At 44.3% G+C, this 22526-nt stretch overlaps 1 protein-coding gene across 4 annotated transcripts in view; it reads left to right on the top strand.

Moving 5' to 3' along the window:
- The window catches only part of CARMIL1 (capping protein regulator and myosin 1 linker 1), a gene marked incomplete at both ends in the record, with an annotated part of 248123 nt that overhangs the window by 124274 nt on the left and 101323 nt on the right, over window positions 1-22526 (top strand). For all 4 annotated transcript variants that reach the window (XM_080918584.1, XM_080918582.1, XM_080918581.1 and 1 more), the window contains 3 exons: window positions 9992-10067; window positions 11972-12060; window positions 14268-14362. In XM_080918584.1, coding sequence (XP_080774710.1) covers window positions 9992-10067; window positions 11972-12060; window positions 14268-14362 — 260 coding nt within the window. The remainder of the gene's footprint in view (window positions 1-9991; window positions 10068-11971; window positions 12061-14267; window positions 14363-22526) is intronic.

The following is a 22526-nucleotide window of genomic DNA, read 5'->3' as shown; positions in this document are numbered from 1 at the left end:
GTTACTGTTTTTAGGGTCTTACATTTTATTGTAGCATGTTTGGTTTGCTTGAGAATGCTCTTATAGTTTGTTCTGGCTTAATTAATGCTGTACCAGGAAGAAGCATAGTGTGGGGGGAAAAGCCTCCCTGTGCAATTCTCATGGGGTGTCTTCAAGGACTTGGAGCTGATGTGTTAAAATTGTAATTACACTGTAATTTGACATGGCACGGAGAGATGGGGGCGGGGGCAGTGCTGCCAAGAAAGAGGAGAATATATAACTCCAAATACACTGATTCCCCTGCTTCCCAGAAGACTTTTAAGAGGAGCTCATCTCATTAATCCTGGAAAGACTGGACGGCTGGACACGCACTGTTGAGTTCAAACCTGACCCGGGAGAGCTTCCAGCTGATTCAAGCTCTTGTGCTGTCATAGTTCTTGGTCATGAAGGTGACATTCTTGAGCAGGGGGCTATAAGGAATCAGTTCTAGAGCAGTGTATAAGTGTGCTTGTGTGTGTGTACGTTCGTGTGTGTTTGTGTACGCATGCATGCATGTGTGTGCATCCGTGAATGTGTATGTGTGTGTTTGTGAGTGTGTGTGTGTTTGTGAGTGTGTGTGTGAGTGTGTGTGTGTGTGTGTGTGAGAAGGTGGTTCTGAGGTCATGGGGATAGTCTTTTCTACCTCATGTTCATCTCCTTATCCCTTTTCTCTTGTGGACCAGGAAGTTGTGTCTGAGGACTTCACCTGGATTTTGTTACCATTTCTATTTTCCGAATCTTAAAAAACAGTGATCTTGAATGTTGATAAAATTCTGTGGCTTTTGCAACATGATGATATACCGGGGACACGGATTTGATGGTGTGTGTATTATGTATTTGATGGTGTATGTATTATGCTGAAGTTAATACTTTATAACTGTAACACATGCATGTGATTTATAAATAATCTCATACAAGGTGCATTTACAATCCTTTGTTGTTATACATGGGTGGTCGGATAATTATTTTTTTAATTTGTTGTTTGTGGTTGTGTATACACATGTCATTTGTGGGGTGGGCGTGTGCCAGGGCATGCATATGGAATCCAGAGGATAATTTTGTGAATTTGGATCTTATTTCTTTCCATCTTCATATGGGGTCCAGGAATTGAATTCAAGTGTCGGGCTTGCATGCCAAACTTCGTTACCTGCTGAGCCATTTCTCTGGCCCAATATCAGAAGATTTTTAAAGTGGGCTCTGACACCCTCTGAGGATGTCTGTTGACTGTTTCTGATGGCTCTAACCCCCAGAGTTCGGATGCTGTCCAGTTAGTAAGCTGAATATGTACCAAATATGCTTCTATAAAACAAGAAACCTTTCAGGGGAGGATTCTGCCTCAAACTTAAGAGGCTGAAATTGCAGGAGGGCCTCCATATCCACCCGTTATTTAGGTGGGCGCTGGGAAGGTGAACTCTGGCACACTTTCCCTCAGATATGAACCATAACAACCCAGCCACTTGTCTACCACCCTTTCGAATTTTAAAACTCATAACCTCCATTCATAAAGTAGATATGATGGGAGGTAGTTTAAGTAATTCCCAGGAAAAGCTAGCCAGTGACTATGTCGGTCGGCAAAGTAGTCCTGCGGTGGCAGAGCTTTCCAGCACCTTCCCATGTTTCCCCCCATGTCATGCATCGAATGTAAAGAGTAGCAGGACTTGGTGTTCTTACACGAGTCACCTTCCTGAGCCATTGTTTGTTAGAGTTATTAGGGGGAGCACTTCCCTCTTGTATGGCTGCACCCCCAATTCACATACTCGTTAAGATCATCCTGGAACTTGCTAGACATCTTTTAAATCTGTCGATTATATATATATATTTTTTTTCTTTAACACTTTTCTTGGTATCTTTCACACACCTGGAAATATTAACAGAAAAAAAATGTCCCTGAGGTCACACAGCCCAGAGAGATGGCAGAAGGCCCAGAGAAAAGAGAAGACAGAGTGCCTAGAACTGGGCGGTAAAGACCTTGAGGGAGCTGGAGTCAAACCCTCTTACCAACGTTATATCAACTGTAAAGCATTACCCTTATATATTAGTATCTTGATTCAGTTTTTGTTTTGTTAAGACAGCATCTTGCTGTGTAGCACAGGCTAACCCCCAAACTGTGATTCTCCAGTCTCTACCTTGTGAACGCTGGCCTTGTAGTGTGTACCTTTAGGTCAGCCGCGTAGTTTCTTTTCAAGTAAACAAAAGCAAGCAAGCAAACAAACAAACGACCTTCTTCAAGAGATTCTGGTGCCAGGATTGCTGTCAAAACTCCTGTGCTCAGGCAATTCTCCTGCCTCAGCCTGCTGAGACGGTCACCCTCACACTGAGCATTTTGGCTTATTTTTGTTGTTCAAAGTAACAAGAGTAAAGTTTTGTTAGTTGTCTAATAAGTTCAGAGTCCATTGTAGTGGGCTAAGGATGTCGAGCAGTTACTGTGTTCAAAACCTAGAGTTCAACTCTCAGCACTACACAGAACAGGACAAATAATCTGAACCCTTGGGAGGCTGAGGCAGGCGGATTGGAAATTAGGCCATAGCGAGTTTGAGGCCTGTTTGGATTACATGAGACCCTTTCACAAACAAAACAAAACGAGGATAAGCAAACCACGGTGTATCTTTCTGTTGACGGGAAAAATGAGAAAACAAATCATTGGCTAAGTGCAATAAGCGTTCCTTTTATGTGAAAGTGTGCAGAAGTACCATCCTGGTGGCTCTGTGGTGGAGGGTTGAATGGGCAGGACGAAAGTTGGCTGCTGATGGATTGATGGCCTTCGTTAGGACAATAGGCTTGGGCTTCATACCCTCTAGAGTTGAGCAGTAGCTGTCTGGACTTTGTAGGAGGAAGAGCATAGACTAACTTCCTGTGCCTTGGGGACCTTTATCTGCCTGTGCACTTTATACATAGAGATGTTCAAATAGCCAGGCGTGGCGGCATGTGCCTACAGCCCCAGCACTGAGGAGGGGGAGGCAGAAGGGTCACTGTAGCTCATGAGCTGTCGGGCTATAGAAGACTGGAAACAACCAGCAAAATTGCAAGTACATTTCAAGTTATAGGTGTGTGCAAGACTTTTCTGAACAGGGCTCCAGTAACACAGGAAGTGATCTCAAGAATCAGCTAAGGAGACCTTTCTGAATGACTGGAAATGAACTATCAGCAGAACAAATGGCCTAGAGAACAGGAGAATATATTTGCAGGCTGTATCTCTCTCACTTCAGGATGTGTGTGTGTGTGTGTGTGTGTGGTGGGGGTAAGAATGTGTGTGCACGAGCTTGTGCACCTGTATGCTCTTGTGTATGTAGACTACCCTATTCTTTTCAGTTTCTTCTTGCACTCAGAGCTTACAGATGAGCTGGCCAGTGAGACCAGGTTGTCTCCTTCCCCTCAGTGCTAGGATTGCAGCCATTGGCACTGGTGGATTTTGAAGGTACTTAAGGATTCAGAGTCAGCTCCTCCTGCTTGTGTGGCAGGCACCTTACTGGGTAAGCCATCTCCCATCTTTTTTTTTTTTTTGTTAGTTGTTGTTTTTTGTTGTTAATTTATTAATTATTTAAATTTATATCGGTGTGTATTAAGTATGAGCTTGTGTCTGGGTGCACACGCACGTGCATTATTGTGGAGGTAAGAGGCTGAGGACGGTGTCCTCCTCCTTGTTTACCTCCTTGCTATTTTGAGACAATGTGTCTCACTGAACCTAGAACATAGCCATTAGCTGACTGGGCTAAAGACTATCATGATATAGGAGATGATAGTGTGGCAGGAGCCAGAGGCAGCTGGTCACATCCCATCTGTAGACAGGAAGCAGAGAGAGATGAATACTGGTGTTTAGTTCACTCGTCCCTTTCAGTTTAGGATGAGACCCCAGCCCAGTTAAAACCTCTTCTTTCCCCAGTTAAACCCTCTGACTTGTCCACGTCTGTCTCCATGATGGTTCTGAATTGAGTCAAACTGACAGTGAAGATGGAACCGCATCTCTGGCCTTTGGAGGTCCTTCTCTCTGTGTTTATAGAGCTACGGCATGACGTACTGAAATGGGAGGAAGGCTTAGTTGTGATAGAAACGCACCAGATAAACCTGAATAGCTCTACGTGGAGGTGGCTTCAGCTCAACAGCAGAGGAGCCATGAGACCAGCGGAATGCTGTCTGGGGTTTGCTTATGTGTGCATCTGATAAGTCGTGACAAAGCCTTTCAGGGCGAGCTCCAGGAAATGAGGATAGTCATGCACCAACTCCTTGTGTCTGTTCTCTTTAAGTGGGGACTCCCAGTGTTTTCTCCCTGATGACACTGTGATGCCGCATGGTGAATGCAGGACTGAGTCCTCCTTCCCTGGTCTTATTCTTTTCCTAGCTGTCTTGGTGGTTGGAGGTGAAGGAGTCCCAGCTCAGACACCTCAGACTCTACATTTGACACAGGAGTTTTCTGAGGACCTCCATTTATCCAGATGTGAGGCTCCCGATTCTCTGCGTGTGTCAGCCCGATGGGAAATTGTTGAATGGTGAAGATGTTCCCCAGGGTGGCCTGTGCAGCTGGAGTTCACTCACTTTTGTTTCTGCTTTGCTTTCTAATTAGAAATTGCACAGCTTATTCATCTGCTGTGGACCAGACATTCTGCTTAGCTTATTGTCTGCTAATGAACAATGCTGTTAAGGCCATTTTTGTATCTCTTCCCTTGAGAACAATGGGTAGATATGTACCAGGATGCAAATAATTTAAATTCAGCCATTATGGCCACCACTTAACTCCAGAAAGAGGCCGCTGCTTTTCTCTGGACTGTATATGTCAATGTCCAGTCACGGGTTCTCCTCCCCATCACTCCATCCTGTAAGGATTTTCCCAATCCTTCTTTTGTTTCGATGATTGAAGGATGCTGCTAACTTGCCTCTCTGTTGCTATGATCAAATACCACGACCAAAAATAACTTGGGAGGGAACTTGGCCAAAGCAGGAACTCAAGGCAGAAACCTTGAGGAAACAGTGCTTACTGCCGCCCGGCTCCCCGACTCAAGTTTAAGGAACTTTCTCATACAGCCCAGAGCTGCCTAGGGCTGGTATTGCCTCCAGTGGACTGGGCGCTTCAGCATCAATTACCAATCCAGAAGATACTCTACAGACAAGGCCACAGGCCAGTCTGAGGGCGGCAGTTCGTCAACTCAGATGTCTTTCTTCTGGGTACATCTAGTTGACAACTGAGATTAGCTACCCCAGTGCATACTTTGACTGAGTTAATCCTATAAATCAACCTGGGAAGAACTCTCTACTTTTCTTTGCCTTTTGTTCTAGCCTCAGAGCACTCTTTGCACCAAAGGCTTTTCCCATCCCTCTGATATGTGTGTATTGCACGCCCCCACCACCCTCAACTCCCCCAGCTTCCCTGGCTACATACTCCCAGCCTCGAAGCTTTTTTGAAAAACCCCTGTGTTGAAAAGCTGTGTGTGGCTACCTTTCCTCCAGGAAAGTTTTTTTATACAGTACCACTTAGCTAGCAAGTGTTGTGGCTACGTATTTCCGTGTGATAAACCTCCAAACTTACTGTCTCCCAGCACATACATCTATAACTCACAGTGATACCTTCTTCATTCACATCGCTGGTAGTTGGTGTCAGCTAGCTGGTTGCTGGGAGACCTAGATGAGCCCTTCCCTGCGGTCCTGGCTTCCTCACAAAGCACCTGAGCTCCTTGGGTGAATCAGAGCCAGGCAAAAACCAAACATGGACTAACCTAGCCTCCACATCACCGGTCCTCACTGAAGAACAACTGTGGCCTTTCTCCTTCTTGGTGATTATTAAGTCCACCTAAGTTTTGTGCAAATATAAGTTTTTATTCCTGTTGGACAAATACCCGGGAGAGAGATTAACAGGTCATGCACAATAAACTCAAGACGGAGTCAAACTGTCTTCTGCACCAAGAGTGCTATTTGTCCTTTCATGGGCTGTGTTTGAGTGATCCGCCTGTGCTGTATCTTGCTTCACATTTGGTGCTTTTGGGTTTTGTCTGAAATCTTGCCATCCAATATACAGCTGTGTGTATGGGGAGGGGTGGCATTTTATTTTGCCTTTGAATTGCGTTGCTCTAATGGCTAGTCACTTGAGCCTTCTTATATGCTTCTTTGATATATACACAAATGTGTTAAAGTTGGTGAAATGTCTGTTTAGGTATTATAGATCCTATGCCCACTTTTAAAATTGGGGTGTTTGCTTCTGTGGGTGTTGAGGGCGTTGTGTGTATGGGTGTGTATGTAGTGCGTGGTATGTATGTGTCCGGGTGTGATTGCTCATGTGGGCATGTGAACACATCAGTGGTGGGTGTCTGGATGTCCTCCTCAATTGCTTTACCTATATTTTTTATTTTATGAGTATATATTATATACATTATATAGCATATATACATATATATATGTATCTGAATATAAAGCATGCAGGGTTGTATCCCATTATAGATGAATTTTGAGCCACCATGTGGTTGCTGGGAATTGAACTCAGGACCTCTGGAAGAGCAGCCAGTGTTTTTAACCATTGAGCCATCCCTCCAGCCCCATTTTTTTTTTTTTTTTTTTTTTTTTTTTTTTTTTTTTTTTTGAGACAGGATTTGTTTCAGTGAGCCTGAATTTTGCTGTGCTGACTGAACTCACTTGTCAGTAGCCTCTGGAAACTCTTTATCTGAACACTTGCAGCATACGTTAGAGACATGCGCCACCTTGCCTGGCTTTTATGTGGTTGCTGGGGATTGAGCTCCGAGTGCTCTTTACCCATTAAGCTGTCTCCCCCTAGCCTGAGACTGCTTCTTACTGTTCATTCTTCAGCGCAGTGTGCACTGGGGATCTAACAGCCATTGTTGAGAATGTCCTTTACAATTACTTCCTCTCAGGATGCGGCTTACATTCCCCCTGCTTAACACCAGATCTTGCAGAGCACAAGCTTTTGATCCTGAGAAAGTCCAGTGGCGTGTTCTCATTCACGAGTCACGCTTTTGTCCTCACATCTCCATCCAACACTCAGGCAGAGTTACTCTAGTCTGTTTCCCGTCCCATCCTCCTGCAATGTGAATTTCTCTGAATTCCCAGGACTCCTCCAGCGTCACAAACCTATAGTGTCACATTCTCCCTTGGTCCATGTGACTTCTTTACTGAATTATAGTTGATTTCTTCTGCTCGGTAGCCTGCTGGGCTGTACCAGGCTGTGATTGTTACAGGGCAGGGATTGGGCGCTATGTTCATTGTTACAGTAAACCCTGGGATTCATGTGTGGTGGCTGGCACTTACTGAGTATATCAATGGAGGGAAGTCCTGGGCAGGGTCAGCCGCCCATGCCTGCACACATCTGTCCCTAATTATTCTAAGTATTCTGTTCCTTTCTTCCTGCCTAGTCAGCCCCTTCCCATCTTTGGAGCCCTGTGAACCTGTGCCCATCTGCTGCAGGTGGAATTACTTGGTTCCTGTGTTCTAAGGGCACTTTTAACATTTGCAGTATTTGGCATGGCTCCCAGCTGTCTTTATTATTCACTGAAGGGTGGGGAGGGGCAGGGAGACTCCCCTCAATACTTAGCATTTAAGTAAGAGCTTAAGTAAGACCCACAACTGTCTTCTAATTGTTTTTTTTTTTTTTTTTTTTTTTTTTTTTGTTCTGTTTTTGAGATAGGCTTAGAAATTGGCACCAAATTATGTCTTCTAGTCAAAGATGACCTTGAACTACCTTCTGCCTCTACTTCCCAACCAGTATGATTAAAGGTTTGAGTCACCATGCCTGGATTTTAATCTTAACTTAAAAAGTAATCTTAACTGTAGGCTAGTTAATAAACAGCACCGGGCAGACGGGACCTGTAGATGAGCCGGCTCATCTTCTTTGCATTGTTTATCTGGGATGCTTGTGAACATGCATCTCATCTTCTTACTCGTGTCTGATGAGCTCCCACTTGGGAGTTCGAAACCAGTAGAGCCTGCAGTTTTGTGGGCAAAAAACCTCTTAGCAACCAAAGTCAGAATATAGTAGTGACATCTGCTTTATTTATTTGTTTGTCTGTCCTTCTATCTGTTACCTATCTAAGTCAAGTTATTAGATCATCCTGGGTGTTTGAAGAAGACTGGGTACAGAAAAGATGGGTTATTTCCCCAATATAATTGTATTCAGCCACAAAGAAAAATTAAATCACATCATATGTAGGATAATGGATGGAATTGTACAGTCCACCATATTAAGTGAAGTAAGTCAGATTCAGGAAACAAGCATCATGTGTTCCTCCTCCCACCCCATGGAACCTGAGTTCAGAGAGCAGAGTTGGGGGTAAGGATAACGTATAAGTAGAAGTGTCTCTGCCTGGAGGGGGAAGCTGGTCAAAAGAGGGAGAGATGGACGTAAGAAGTAACAGGGAGGTTAGACGAATATGATAATCAAAATATATTAATGCATATGCAACATGTCATACTGAGTTTGTATGATTAATACGTTCCCTTGAATGGGGGAGGGCATCGTCTTAATAAAGAAAGAGCCTCGTCTCTGTTCAGTCTCACCTCATATCTCTGGAGAAGAATCCCCGTGCCTATCCCGCTTAAGCCATACCTCCTGGTGTGTTTGCAGGTTCAACTGAGGTGCTTTGTGTGACGCACCCAAGATCAGTTGGACATCTTTGGTGTCTCAGAAAAGAAAAAAAATGACAGCATTTTTGTCTTATCGTTGCATGAAACTAACATTGTAGAAGTCAGATGCTGAAGCAATGAGTCTGAGAGGGCTAAGTGGAGAAGTGTGCACTGTGTGGGTCGAGGTTGGAGGTAGGGGCACCAGGAAGACGTAGGAGAGGAGATGGGTGGTGAAGGCATCAAAGGCCCTGGGAACTTTCAGAACACTGCTCAGCAGTGAGGGTCATTTTTCCTGTGCAATCCCGCGCTGTGGGTGATGATTTCGGAACTGTCAGCTCTTTTGTTTGGAGTAGGAAAGAGGGATGTGTAGGGATCAATGGCTGGAAAAGTGATGTAGAGGCAGGAAATTCACGTGCGAAGCCTTACCCCTTAGCGTATAAAGTTACGAGCTCATGCGAGGCATCAAGAGATAACCACACCTGCTCTACCTCACGGATGAGATTGCTGCTCGGCAGAATGCAAACTACCAAACGGCCGCAGGATGCTTGCTGAACACTGACAGTGTTTAGGGTACTTGCTGTTGGAGTGTGTGAGGTGTTATCTTTGCTTGGGGAGCAGCCTCTCAGAGACCCATGGCATGATTGATGCCCCCGAATCTACGAGGTGGGCTATAAAGAACCAGGCTCATTAGTGTAATGATAGATGTGAGTTCCTTCTGAATGAGAACGTCCCCCCTCCCCCCTCCTGGAAGTAGGAATTGCAAATGCTGGCGGTAATTTGCCCTCATTTTGTGGAATTCTACTTGTATTCTGCTCTGTGAAAATCTGCTGTGGAGAATTGGATTGTTTACTATTAAAATAGTTTGGAGGGCCAGGGACTGTAAAGATTCAGTGGATAAAAATGCTCACTGCATAAACCTGGCAGCTAAGTTCAGGACTTGTGAGGACTCCCCACGTAAGCAGATATGGTGGCATTCGTCTATAACCTCAGCACTAAACACTGAGCAGGAGGCAGGCTCACAGAGATAAGAGGATGGCCTAGAGAACACACCAGAGAGACAAGAGAAGCTTCGTCTCAACAAGGGGAAACATGAGAGTGCACTCTTGAGGGTTATCCTCTGATTTACACACACACACATATCGTGGCACACGTGCCCATGCACACGCACACAAGATGAATACAAAAGTGATGCCTTCATTCTCTTTGTTTTGCTCTTCTAAGGCAGGATCTCATATACCCTAGGCTGGCTTGAGTTTATCTGTCTACCGAGGCTGATCTTGAACTCCTCACCTTCCAGTTGCTATCTTCCAAAAGTGTTAAGATGCCAGGCACGGGCCACCATACCACCTGAAAATGCAGTGTCACTGTAGCTCTTTTCCAGGACTAAACTCATGCCCTCCATTAATCTCGGTTCCAGAGACCTGATCCCCATCATCGCTGCCCTGGAATATAACCAGTGGTTCACCAAACTGTCCTCCAAGGATCTCAAGCTGGTAAGTAACCGGCGGTGCGGCCAGCACGGCCCAGCCTTGCCCAACGGCAGAAACCTGATCGTTGTCAGAAGTAGCATATTTTCTTACCACGCTATTTATTTCTTGAGGCAATCTCAATCTCATTCCTGGGAGTGATAAACATAATACTGTGTGAAGTTTGCAAATTGAGAGCTTCGGAGAGATCCACCTTCCTGTTCTCAGCGCCTTGGGTAGTTTTAGGTTGGGAAAGCACATCTAGTATTGTCTTCTGTACATACTTCCCGTTACGTCTGCACGGCTAGCTTTATAGTCCAGCCTTCCATTTCATCACCACCAGGTGCCCCATGAAAAGAATTTTAGGAAATACCGACTAGTAGAGTTGGTCTGACGGAATTATAAAAGTTAATGTTATTTCTGTAGATGGTCTGGTTTGGGGTAGTCAGGAGAATTATATGGAGACACAATAAAAAGGTGAAATCTGTTGGTTTTTCTATTAAATAGAACAGCCAAAAATTTTGTCTGTTCTGGTCCTTCAAATTGTCGGGAACTTGACAAAGTCAAAGCTGCCATATGGAAGGATATTTATCCGTAAGTTAGTAGTTTTCAGATACTCTGTTTAGGATGTTTAGGATGAGAAACAATTTAGACATTGTTTACAGAGTTGTGGAATCAGGGGTAAGATTTTCATTATAAAGACATTGGATTGAGAAAGAGCTTTGCCCAATGGGCTTTTGAACGGGCTACTTGGGTGTCTGAATTGGCCTAGGATAGGAATGACTTAAAGCACCATGGGTACAAAAATGGGCTGAATTTGTTTGGGAGCCCCTGGGAGCCATGATAGCATAGGGGAAACGCATAGGAGTCAGAAACCTGAGTTTCCTACCATGACTGTGGGAATGGAGATCTGACCTTCCTGGATCCCTTCTTGTGTACCTGTTATTGTGAGATGTAGTCATGTTCACCTCTGTCCTGTGTTTAGCCTAGTGAGTGGGTATTTCAGCTCCTTGCTAAAGTAGCTGCACGGTAAAAATTCACTTCATAAATATAGAATAAAATCACTGAATAAATGGATGAGAGAACCCAACCATGAAACTGATCTGCCCTTATTGAGTATCAGATCACAGTGAGGAGGAGCAGGAGTGGGAGGAGAAGGAGGAGGAGCAGAAGCAGGAGCAGGAGGAGGAGCAGGAGGAGGAGGAGCAGGAGCAGCAGGAGGAGGAGTTGTCTTTTTCTTTACCAGTCTCTGAGTATCCAGGCATTTCTTAGGATAATCAGCATCACAGCTGGTGAAGAAGTTGAGAAAGAAACTGATCTGAGACTGGGTCTGCAGGGAGTGAAGCCAGATATGTAGCTGTGGTGTTTCCATACATGATGGGCCGTGCCAGCAGCAGTAGAGTAGGGCAGTCCTCCATGAAGGAGCAGGTATCCATGATGGACAACATGGGGTTGGGAGGTGCAGGTTTGCTGGGGGTGGGGAGACCATCTGGTGTGAGACTCTGGAGGAATTAGAAGAAATCCTCAGGCCAGAACAATAGACTCTTGCCAAGACAAATTTACTCACTGAAACCTTCATACAAGCTTAAGATTTTCAGAATGAGTCCCTGAGAAGGTTCTCAAAGGATTTAGATAGGCAATCGGAATTTGCCTGACTCCCCAGTGCAGAAAGGTGTGGGTATCTCGTTGTTCTTCCTCCCTGACGTCGTTTAGTATATAAGTGATTCCGTCCTGGGAAAACAAAGAATGAAAGAGCTTAAACACTTTCTGAAATGTTGTGTGCATGGTTGAGTGTTTTATCTATCAGGTCTCTGTGTTGCGTAGATTTAGAACACTCAAGAGAAATGTTTTTTTTTTTTTTTTTTTTTTTTTTTTTTTTTTTTTTTTTTAACAAAACTTGTAGAATGGTCACTCAATGTTTTCTGTTATAGTCCACAGATGTCTGTGAGCAGATCTTGAGGGTGGTGAGTAGGTCCAATAGACTGGAAGAGTTGGTGCTGGAAAATGCTGGACTCCGAACGTGAGTATTTTCCTGGATACGTGAATGTATTACTTTAAAATGTAATGCCATTTGCTTTTTTAAGTAGTACATGATCTTTTAAGAAGTTGAGGTGTAGATTTATGGTAAGGAAATACATGATTGGACAGGGAGAGGAGGTGGGAAAAAGGAAAGAAAACGGAAGGGGAAGAGTCAGGGAGTAAAAGGGAATAAGAGGAGTCAGAGGAGGAGAAGGAGAGGAGGAACCGGAACAGGAGGATTGTTAACAAGTGAGAGGGGATCTCCGAGGAGGGGAATAAAGAGTGTAGTGATAAATTTGCCCAAAATAGACCGCAGCTTGTTTTCCTAATCACTGAGTTGTGTTTTCATTGAATGGGTTTATTTGGGTTGAAGAGGAAAATGCAACAAATTGGCCATTGGATTGAAAAGGATATGGCAGCATTGAGGTGCACATGTAACAGTGTTTTTCCTTCTGAAAAAAAAGAAATTAATGAAATAAAAAGAACCTTTTATTCTTAATTATTGTAACAAAATATACAACTGAAGCAACTTAGGGGAGGAAGGATTTGCCTAGACTTAGCATAGATGCAGGTGCAGTGTATCATGGATTCTCCCATGGAAGTCTTGGTGCTGTTGGGCACATGTGGCTGGTTATATACTTTCAGGGGTCAAAAAGCAGGACAAAGACTAGGCCATAACCTGCATCTTAAAATTTATGGCTCTGTGTTGGCTGGCTAAGCTTCAATTGCCAAATGTTCTTCAACCTCCCTAAACAACACTACATCTTGGTAGGGGGGCATATGTTAAGACGAATGAGCCCATGAGGTAAATTTCATACTCAAATCACAACCCAAATCAAACAACTAGCTCATGACACCACCATTATCGGGTATCTTAGTTAGAGTTTTACTGCTGTGAACAGATACCATGACCAAGGCAACTCTTACAAGGACAACATCGAATTGGGGGCTGGTTTACAAGTTCAGAGGTTCGGTCTATTATCATCAAAGTAGGAACATGTCAGCATCCAGGCAGACATGGTGCAGGAGGAGCTGAGAGTTCTACATCTTCATCTGAAGGCCGCTAGTGGACTTCTAAGCAGCTAGGGCAAGGGTCTATAAATCCCACAGCCACAGTGACACACCTTCTAACAGTGTCATTCCTTGGGTTGAGCATATACAAACCATCACATCAGGAAAGCCAAGAATTTGAAAGCATATTCTGCTCCTGTGTTGGGGGACATTCTGAAGGCCCATAAGCAGATGGATTGAATGCTTCAAGCAGGATGTTGAGAAGTTCTACATCTCTGAGTCTTTGTCTTTGAAATGGAGACAGTAACTGAGGATGTGAGAGAAGGCAAATTGCTGTGTGCGTGGTACTTTAAAACGCACCTTTCTCTGGAGATGCCTGTGCAGTCTGCTACCATAGTTGGGAGGTTTGTCCTTCAGTTTTAGTCATTTCTCCCAGTCTTTACCAATGGTTTAATGTCACCCCTGAGTTTTATTCTAAGTAGCATGAGTTAAAATTTGATAGAACAAAGGCATTATTGTTGTTCATGAGCAAGGCAGGTATTGTGTAAGCCTAGCGCTTAGTGTGCTATTTCAGGTTACAGTATAACTAAAACTGATTTTTATTCTTTCTTTTTTCGTAAAGTAGAGCGCTAGCAATAGTGGTCTTTAACTTAGTAATTAATGCAATCAGTTTTACATGTGTGAGTGTTACAGGAAATGAGGAGTAAGATGCAGGGAAGAACCTATTAAAATTTTCAAGAAAGCATATTTACCATGAAAAAAATAAACAAAAATAAACCAGCCAGGAAGGGTCACTGGTACTGTCAGCCATGTATCTAGAAGTGGGTGTGGTACCAAACACCTAGTTCTTCCTACCTGGGAAGGCGAAGTGGTCAGAGCATGAAGTGGCTGCTCTTACTTGACTGTGCTCAGGAGTCAAACAGCCCACAGGAAGTGTGGCCCAGCTCTAAACCTGCAAGGCCTGTTCCCAGTGAGCAACTTTGTCCAGTGAGGTTTCTTCCTCTTAAGTATTTTCTACAACCCTCTACAGTAGGATCAGTAGATGAGAGCAAAATGAACCAGTGGGGGAGTTTTCATAGGTAAGCCAAGGGGAAAATGATGTATTTCTTTAGGCTTCGTATCATTTTAATCCTTAAGTGTTGTATCTGAACAATTTGCATTCTGTCCATCACTCATGCCATTGGTGTTTACTTGCAGAGATTTTGCACAGAAATTGGCCGGTGCTCTAGCACATAATCCTAACTCAGGACTTCACACAATCAACCTTGCTGGGAACCCGCTGGAGGATCGAGGTACTCCATCTCCCTAAGACCAGGGATACCAGAAATGTAGGACCACTAATGTCCTAGTGTATGCAGGGCTGGGGAGTAGTGCTAATTTCAGTGAAGTCATCTGGAGCCCTTGCTACAGCTACCCAGAGTCTTCCATATGAGTCCTCCCCACATCTACCAGGAATCCTCCCTCACCCAGGTGTTGTTCTACACCCACACTCAACCTAAGTCTTCCTCGGAATCACTGGTCAACAGTCACCTACCTGCCCTCAGGCTGTAGGACTCAGGATCCCTGTGCTCCTGCTCACTGTTGGTGGCGACCACCGCCAGATCAGACAGGCAGCCTGGTTTGTACCGTCCACCTCTCACATGGTTGTGATGAAGAGCCAACGAGGACTCGTCTCAGAGGCTTTAGCTTCTTTCCTATACCTCTATGATAGGGTGAACCATTTCTGGGAGCCCAGGCATGTGCCTTGATATGAATCCCTACCACCCTGTAGACATTGAACAAAGAGCCTGTGTGTGCTAGGTGCATATTGTACTGCTGAGTGCCACTCCCAGCCCATGGTTTCTTTGTGGATGAACTTAGAGTCCATTCATTTAATAATCATGTGATAAACCCCTCCGTCTTGCTCTGCGGGAAGCATTTAAGAGGAGGCAGTTTAGGTCTGTGCCCAGCACACGTATCTTTTAACACTTTGTAAGATCTGAATATGTGCTCGTGGTGAGCTTGAACGACCCGGGTTGTAAGCAGAATGATTCAACACCTTTTCATCACAGTGTTTGCCTAGCATGTGTGAAGCCCTGGGAACAACCCCCACCCTTACAAATAAAAATGAAAATCAAAGGAAAGTGTTCATAAGTAGCGAAGGCAGCGTCTTGCAGTTGACACCGGACGGGAAGCTTCTGGCTGAATTTTCCATTTTCTTCTCAACATTGACGGATGGGGTTGGAGTGGGAATCACTCTACCTCTGGAGGGAACATTTTGTTTTCATTTGCTGTTGGAAATGTTTTCCAGCCTTGGTGAATAGGGCCTTTCATCTTTCAATGTTAGGTATTTGATGAGGATTAATTATTCAGCTGAGCTGAGGGGTGGAGGCAGCGTAGCCTTTTTACTTTCTGACTGGGATGTTGCCTTGTGTGTAAAAAGATTCTCTTGTAGCACTCACACAGATCCTCAGGGGTAATTTCCATCATGTAAAGTAGGGAGTGTGAAGGAAAGTGGAGGCTGAATCTAAAACTAGGTCTCGTGGCGAGCAGCCTAAGAGTGAGCCCAAGCTGAAAAAGACACAGGGCTGGAGTGTGGAGTTCCTGGGGTCTAGTCATTTCTGTAGGAAATGCAACCTTTTTCTCTTCCGCTCTGTTAGAAGGGGCAGAGTGGTAAATGAGGCGAAGTCAAAACTGGACACAGAACCTCTAGTCAGGGCAGCTGTATTGGGTTTGCTTGTAAGATGAGGGGATCCGGCTGTATTTAATGGCTGACAGGGCTTAGTCGGTACGGGGAAAGTCGTCAGGTCCCTAAGGACTCGAACTCCAGAAGACAGGCTAGCAGGGCACTGTTAATCATTAGGGAAATGTAAATTCAAAGCACAGTGAGGTACTGTTTCATAGCTAGTCATCTGACTGTGATGAAAAGTAAACGCATTTGAGGGTTCGAGGAAAGGAAAATGCTTCCATTGCCGGTGGGAAGGGCAAGGGATGCAGCCATTGGGAACCCAGAGAGACAGAATTTGCTGTTGTTTGTTTGGGTTTTGGTTTTGGAGACATGGTTTCAAGACAAAACAGTTCCATCTGTCCTGGAACTCACCTTGTAAACTAGGCTGGCTTCAGATTCACAGAGATCCACCTGCCTCTGACTCCTGGGTGGTGGGACCAAAGTCGTAAGCCACCACCTTCAACTGAGAGAGTTTTTTTTCAGTTAAACACAAATGTTTTGAAGAATCTAGCAATTCTACTCCTGGTTATCACCAAAAGAGACAGGACAGTCTGCACAATGGCTTCACTATGAGCATAGGTTTGCAGGCATAAGACACACACACACACACACACACACACACACACACACACACACACACACACACACACACACTGTGGTGTGGGAACAGCCTAGAATTCATCAATGGATAGATTGAATGGAGTACATTTGTCCCAGCAGCAGTGCGCTTGAACCTCAGAGGAAACACACCTAGACCATAAGTCAGTGTTGTGGGACTGACCGGCTGAGGATGAGCCCCAGGCCCTTCCTCTCCTGTCCTGTGTCCTTCAACTTTTCCCTTTGGTACTGTTTCTTCTCTTAGGTCCTCACCTTGGAGCTCCTATAACCCTTTCATTTAATTCACTGTATTCTGCTTATGACATAGCTAAGCATAGGTAGTTAATCCCTCTTCCTGGAGCACCCCCAGCTTGTCATTCCCGCTCTATGCCAGCTTCCTCCCATCCTTTCCTTAGATGCACAGCATCTATCGTAAGACTTTTCATAATCGAGAAGTATTTTCTTTAAATCGAGTTTGAGTCTAGTGTCATTCTATTTGCTTTTTAAAAAAAATTATTCTTGCAGATCTTGGTGACATTTATAGAGGGTTTTTTGTTTGAGTGAGTCTAAGTGTAACAAAGATGCTTTTTTCTCCACTTTCTGTCCTTGGAGATGCTACTTTGTGTTTGTTTTCACCCACCCACCTCAGCTGTGTCTCCTGTAGATACTGTGGTCATGGTTCATTGTGAGGCTCCCTCAGCTACTTGTTTACCAGATCTCCGGTGTGTTCTGCCCACATTCCATCCAGTTTGGGCACCTAAATGTATTTTCACAGACTGAGTCTTGCCCGTTTTTCTTTCAAGTTCATTCACTGCTGTGTTTGCCACTGCCTTGGGTGGCTGTCAACACTCACCTACTTTACTTTTGGGGTTGAGCCTCCGGGAAACAGTTTTCATTGTCTTGTTTGTTTGTTGTTGTTTGGAGAGAGGAGGGAAGGGGAGAGATTCACGTCTTTGAATTTAAAGCAAGCCTCTTATCTCCTGAGTATTGGGATTATGACTATACCTTTACTCCACACAGGTTGTTCACTAATTTTTTTTTTATTCAGGCTAATTATCAAAATGTGCTTGGTAGCTTTTAAAATTATAGGTAGAAATACCTTAGGAAATTTAGCTGGGTATAAAATGTTGACATTTCATTCAAGAGAGTAGTAGCGTGGTTTATTTTATTTATTTATTTTTGTTTTGTTTTTTTCTTTTTCTTTTCTTGTTTGTTTTGAGACAGGTTCTCATGCAATTTAGGCCATGTTTGATCTCTTGTTTGTCTTGTCTTTTTTTCCTAAATACTGGAACTATTAGGTGGGTGCCACCCTGGCAGTGTTTTTCAGCTTTTCAACGACAGCGACTTATATCTTAGGACAATCAAAACGGGGAGAGGATCAGAAAGGAGGATTGTGACCTAGAAGAAAGACTGGGCCAGGGAAGATTATTTACGAAGGAAGTCAAACCTAAAGCAAACGGGATCTCAGTGTGTTAGTAGCACAGAATTCTGAGGCTTTAAGCATTTGATTTTGCCCCTGAACCAGCTGCCCTGAGACCTACTTGGCAGCTCTCAGAAAGTTTGGCTGTTGACCTGTGATAGGAATATTAATATAGCAAACCCTGGTTATTTACAGCATGGACTACTTGTCATACTCGAGTCTAAAGGAGAGGCCTGCAGCCTTCAAATGGTTGTGAGCTTGTGGAGAGGAAACATAAAATGTGATTTAGTAAGCAGAGGAAGAGAGCGTTTGGTCTAATGGGTCAGATGGTGTTGTAGAGGCATGACAGCTGTCATTGTCATCAGAGCAGCTGGGACTACTAGCAAGTGATCCACAAGTTCAGGGAAGGGCAGTGATGCTGTTCCTGCTGTGAATGGTAGGTTGAGGGTGGAGCATCTCTGATGGGTTGGAGGCAGGGGATCCCAGTGTGGCCTTCCTCTATGTGTTCTGAAATGGGGTGCCTTCATCCCGTAGTAACAGCTGCACTGACTTTGCTATGGAGAGTAAGACCTGTAACCAAGTCTGAGCCATCAGAAGGAGAAGGGTAGCAGTCTTCTCTGTGGTATAAGGCAGGCTGTCTACTTGGATAGTGTAGCCTACGGTGTGAGTATGGAGATGCCCCTAAAAGAGTTGACAGTCCAATGCCAATGTTGTGGTCTCTGAGAACATCAGTAAGGAGTGACAGTGACAGCCAGCTCCTGTGGAGTGTTGTGGCTGTTGCTAGGCATACTCAGAAAGTCATTTGTGGTGGAGTTGGCTATCCAGATGAGACTGATTTGTATGAAGGAAGAATTACAGTGGGAAGACAATATGCCTCCAGCAACACCCCTCCCCAAGCTGGGTTCTGATTTGATAGGTAAATTCAATAAAAGAGACAGGGAGATGGAGATGCTCACTTGCATCTTATGACTATGGGGCTGAAGGAAACAAAGAGGATAGATTAGATGAGATCCCTCTGCGGTCCAAAAACAGGGACCCCATGAGAGATGCTGGATAGGGAAGAGGAAAAAAGGGAGGTGGAAGTGATGGGTGGTGCTTCTTAAGCCTCCCTTTTATACAGAGAAAGAGAAAAATCTGTAATTCAAATGCATCTGGGGAGCTTAATGGTGGCCACTGGTTATGTGAGAGAATGGTAATCTGGAAATACTTAGTACCTGAAAGATCTGAATTGGGAAAAATCTTCAAACAATCAATGAAACTCCCAAGCTTTCTCATGAGGCTGCAGGATATGGGTTTCATAGTGTCAATCTATGTGCTACAGAAACAGAGAAATGAATATCACCTTATAGTCCTCCCAGAGACGAAGACTTAAAACCCAAGACAAGCAAAAGGGAAGTCACCCCTGATGAACCAGCTCACTATTAGAAATGCTGGCCATCAACACAGAGGTCCCACAGGCACCAGAGACTGTGGGGTAGTAGAAGAGGGACCCGCAGTGTTGAGGAAATGGGACATGGGGGTTTTGGTGGCTAGTGTGCAGGTCTAGATAGGACTGGTGACCATCAGAGAAAGAAGTTAATTCATGAAGGACAATGAGGCAGAAATGGAGCTCTGGTGACATCGCTGAGCCCTGCCGTGGGCATTATATTATCTCTCTGAGGCAGGAGCAGGTCTGGCAGATGTCAGTAAACTGGCATGTGGACCGATGACAATTAGGAGCAGGTGAGAGCAGAAAGCTCCGCTGAGGGGCTGCTGCTAGTCACTTGGAGGGAGATGGGAACCAGAAGCTATAGGAATGAAATGTGTAGGAGGTCAGGTGTGGCGCTGGGGAATCTTGGGAAAGCCTTAAGGTCTGACCAGCACTTTACCACAGAGATAAAGACACAGAAACCAGAGAGACACTAATGGTTGCCACTGTACCCCCTGGTGCAGAGGCAGGGGATTGCTGGCAGTAGGACCTCCTTACCCAAACGCTTCAGCTCTCCAAGTGGCAGCACCGTTGTGCCTCTCTATGCTTCCTGAAAGATACAGAGCAGGACTCGGGCTTCCCTGGACCACACCGCTGGAGCTCTGCAGGCGGAATTTGTTAGCTCATTAACATAATGCTTTAGATTAGCCAGGGCCTACGGATCCCATTTCTCACCATGAGGATCTCCGAGACACCAGGGTGGCCCAATGTTGAAATTATATGGGGTGTTGTAAGCTTTTAAGTGGGCACGTGACTAATAGGGTTAAATTTACAATGTCAAGTTTAATTTGCCTGTGCATGGAAGTTAATAGTGATGGATAGAAAATTAGCATATGAGACATTTTTATAATTACTTTTTTATTAGATAAAAATGCTTTGAAATAGAGGAAGATAGAACAGTTGTAGATTGGGGGGGGGGGGAGATATACATCTTCTCCGTGGTTTTTCAAAGCCCTAGGGAAAGTAACTGTCTAATGAAGTCTCCAGGGGATGCCTTAAGCCTCCCAGTGGCTGCTATCCACAGTTCTCATGTGCTGCTTTAGTTTTTTTTTTTGTTCAGATGATGGAATTAGATAGTTTTGGCCCAAAGTTTCACCATGTTCCCCGTCCCTTTTGTAGTGATCGTGTTCATTTTTGATCACTTAAGGCATTGGCAGACCAGCTGCATCAAGCACAGAGCATCTGTGTTTCCTCCTTTCCAGCCAGCAACATCTCCATTCTCAAGCCTGCTGACTCTGGTCGTGCTGACAGAGCAGGGCTTTAGTGTGGTGGGTAGCTCCTAGCGCTCTCCCGACCCGTGCCTCACTCTTCTCTTGCTCAGGGCGAGCCCATAACACTTCTCAGCGGTGTGTGTATGGACACGTACCCCTTTCCTTCTGTTCTCAGCTTTCCATTCTCTCCTCCTCCTTCCTCTCCTCCCTTCTCCTTATTCTGCTGAGGGAACCGTGTCAATAGGCACCACATTCCGCCAAGGCAGACAGGAACGGCTTTAATGAGGCCTACTTCAGGGTTTGGTTCTTATCCTTTTGTTTTTAAATCATCAAGAACAGTGACTCATTATAGTCTCCTCCTCTATGATATAAAACTGTTTTAAAGCCAGGTGTGATGGCAAATGTCTACGATCATCATCCTCAGCGGGTAGGGCCAGGAGGACCAGGATGTCAGGACAGTCCAGCCTACATGAGAAAAATGTTCCTAATTACATGTTTCCTTATGCAGCCATTATATGTTTCTAACCACTGGTCTGAAATGTCATAAGAAGATACTTATCTTTGCTTCTGTTTATCCGCCTTTATAATTCTTTCTACTTTAGAGCCATTTAAAAGCGATTCAGAACTATCCATGGCTTTGTTTTCATGTATTTGAACATCACTTGTTTTGCTTTCTGTTGCTCTGTTTTATTTCCAAAGAAAACATTGCTGAAACGATTATTCCTTTGTGTTTGGGGGGTACCTCCTTATTGAAAAAAGAAACATGTTTACAGGTAAAGGTATGCTTGGTTGTGGAGAGCACACATGCCTTTCACACGTGAGGCACGCAGTTCATTTCTGCCTTTGGTTTCAGTGTGGCATGTTTCTGACACAAACACAGATTTGCTAAATGTTTACAAACTGAGTCTCCTCAAAGAAGAAAGTTAGAATAAGTGAAATCAGCCTGAATACAACAAATCTGAGGTTCGGTGGTAGTGGTTAGCAGGTACATCTTTGTTCTAATAGGTATTACTTTAGAGTGATTTGGAAGAATAGAATGTGGCCTTACGTATGCATAGTATAGTGATAATTAATGTTACAGAGTGCATTTCTCTAAGTAAAATCTATCTGTCTGTCTGTCTGTCTGTCTATCCATCCATCCATCCATCCATCCATCCATCCATCCATCCATCTATCTATCTATCCATCTATCTGAGAACGGCTTACCAAGAGTGGACAACGTTCATGCCTGTCAATTTAAAAGTTGGAGTCTGGGCTGGAGAGATGGCTTAGAGAAGAGCACTGCCTGCTCTTACAGAGGTCCTGAGTTCAATTCCCAGCAACCACATGGTGACTCACAACTTCCTGTAATGGGATCTTGCCTGTCTGAAGACAGCTACAGTGTATTCGTATACATAAAATAAATTTTTAAAAAATCTAAAAAAAAAAAAAAAGTTAAAAAATAAATAAAAGTTGGAGCCTGGCATTCTTCATTTCTCCCAGTCTCACATAAAAAGGTTTTTGTTTATTTGGTTTTCTTATCTGAGATGGAATCTCATTGTGTAACCTAGGCTAGAGCTGAATTTGTAGTCCTCCTGCCTCAGCCTCTTGAGTGCTGGGTTTACACTGTGTGCTCTCCAGGGAGGATAAGGAACCATCACAAAAGCCCATTAAGGTGCAGCCTGCTTCCCTACTTTATTTTATTATTTGACATATGGGCACCACTGGTGTATGTGCTTTAAAAAAAAAAAGATTTATTTATGAGTACACTGTAGCTGTCTTCAGACACACCAGAAGAGGGCATCAGATCCCATTACAGATGCTTGTGAGCCACCATGAGGTTGCTGGGATTTGAACTCAGGACCTCTGGAAGAACAGTCAGTGCTCTAACCACTGAGCCATCTCTCCAGCCCGGGGATGTGCTTGTATGTAGGAAAATGTTTTCTCTTTATTTTTGTCAGATTCACTCAGTATATTTTCAGAATGTTGGTCACAGCATACAGACTACAGTAATCATAGTCTCATTAGTGAAATGTCCCATTTTTCTCTGGTCATATCTGGGAAATCTAACTTA

This window comes from Micromys minutus (assembly GCF_963924665.1).
Source record: "Micromys minutus genome assembly, chromosome: 6".
In the NCBI taxonomy this organism is placed as follows: Eukaryota; Metazoa; Chordata; class Mammalia; order Rodentia; family Muridae; genus Micromys; species Micromys minutus.
Note: the sequence above shows the minus strand (reverse complement) of the source record. Positions and strands in the feature narration are given on the sequence as shown.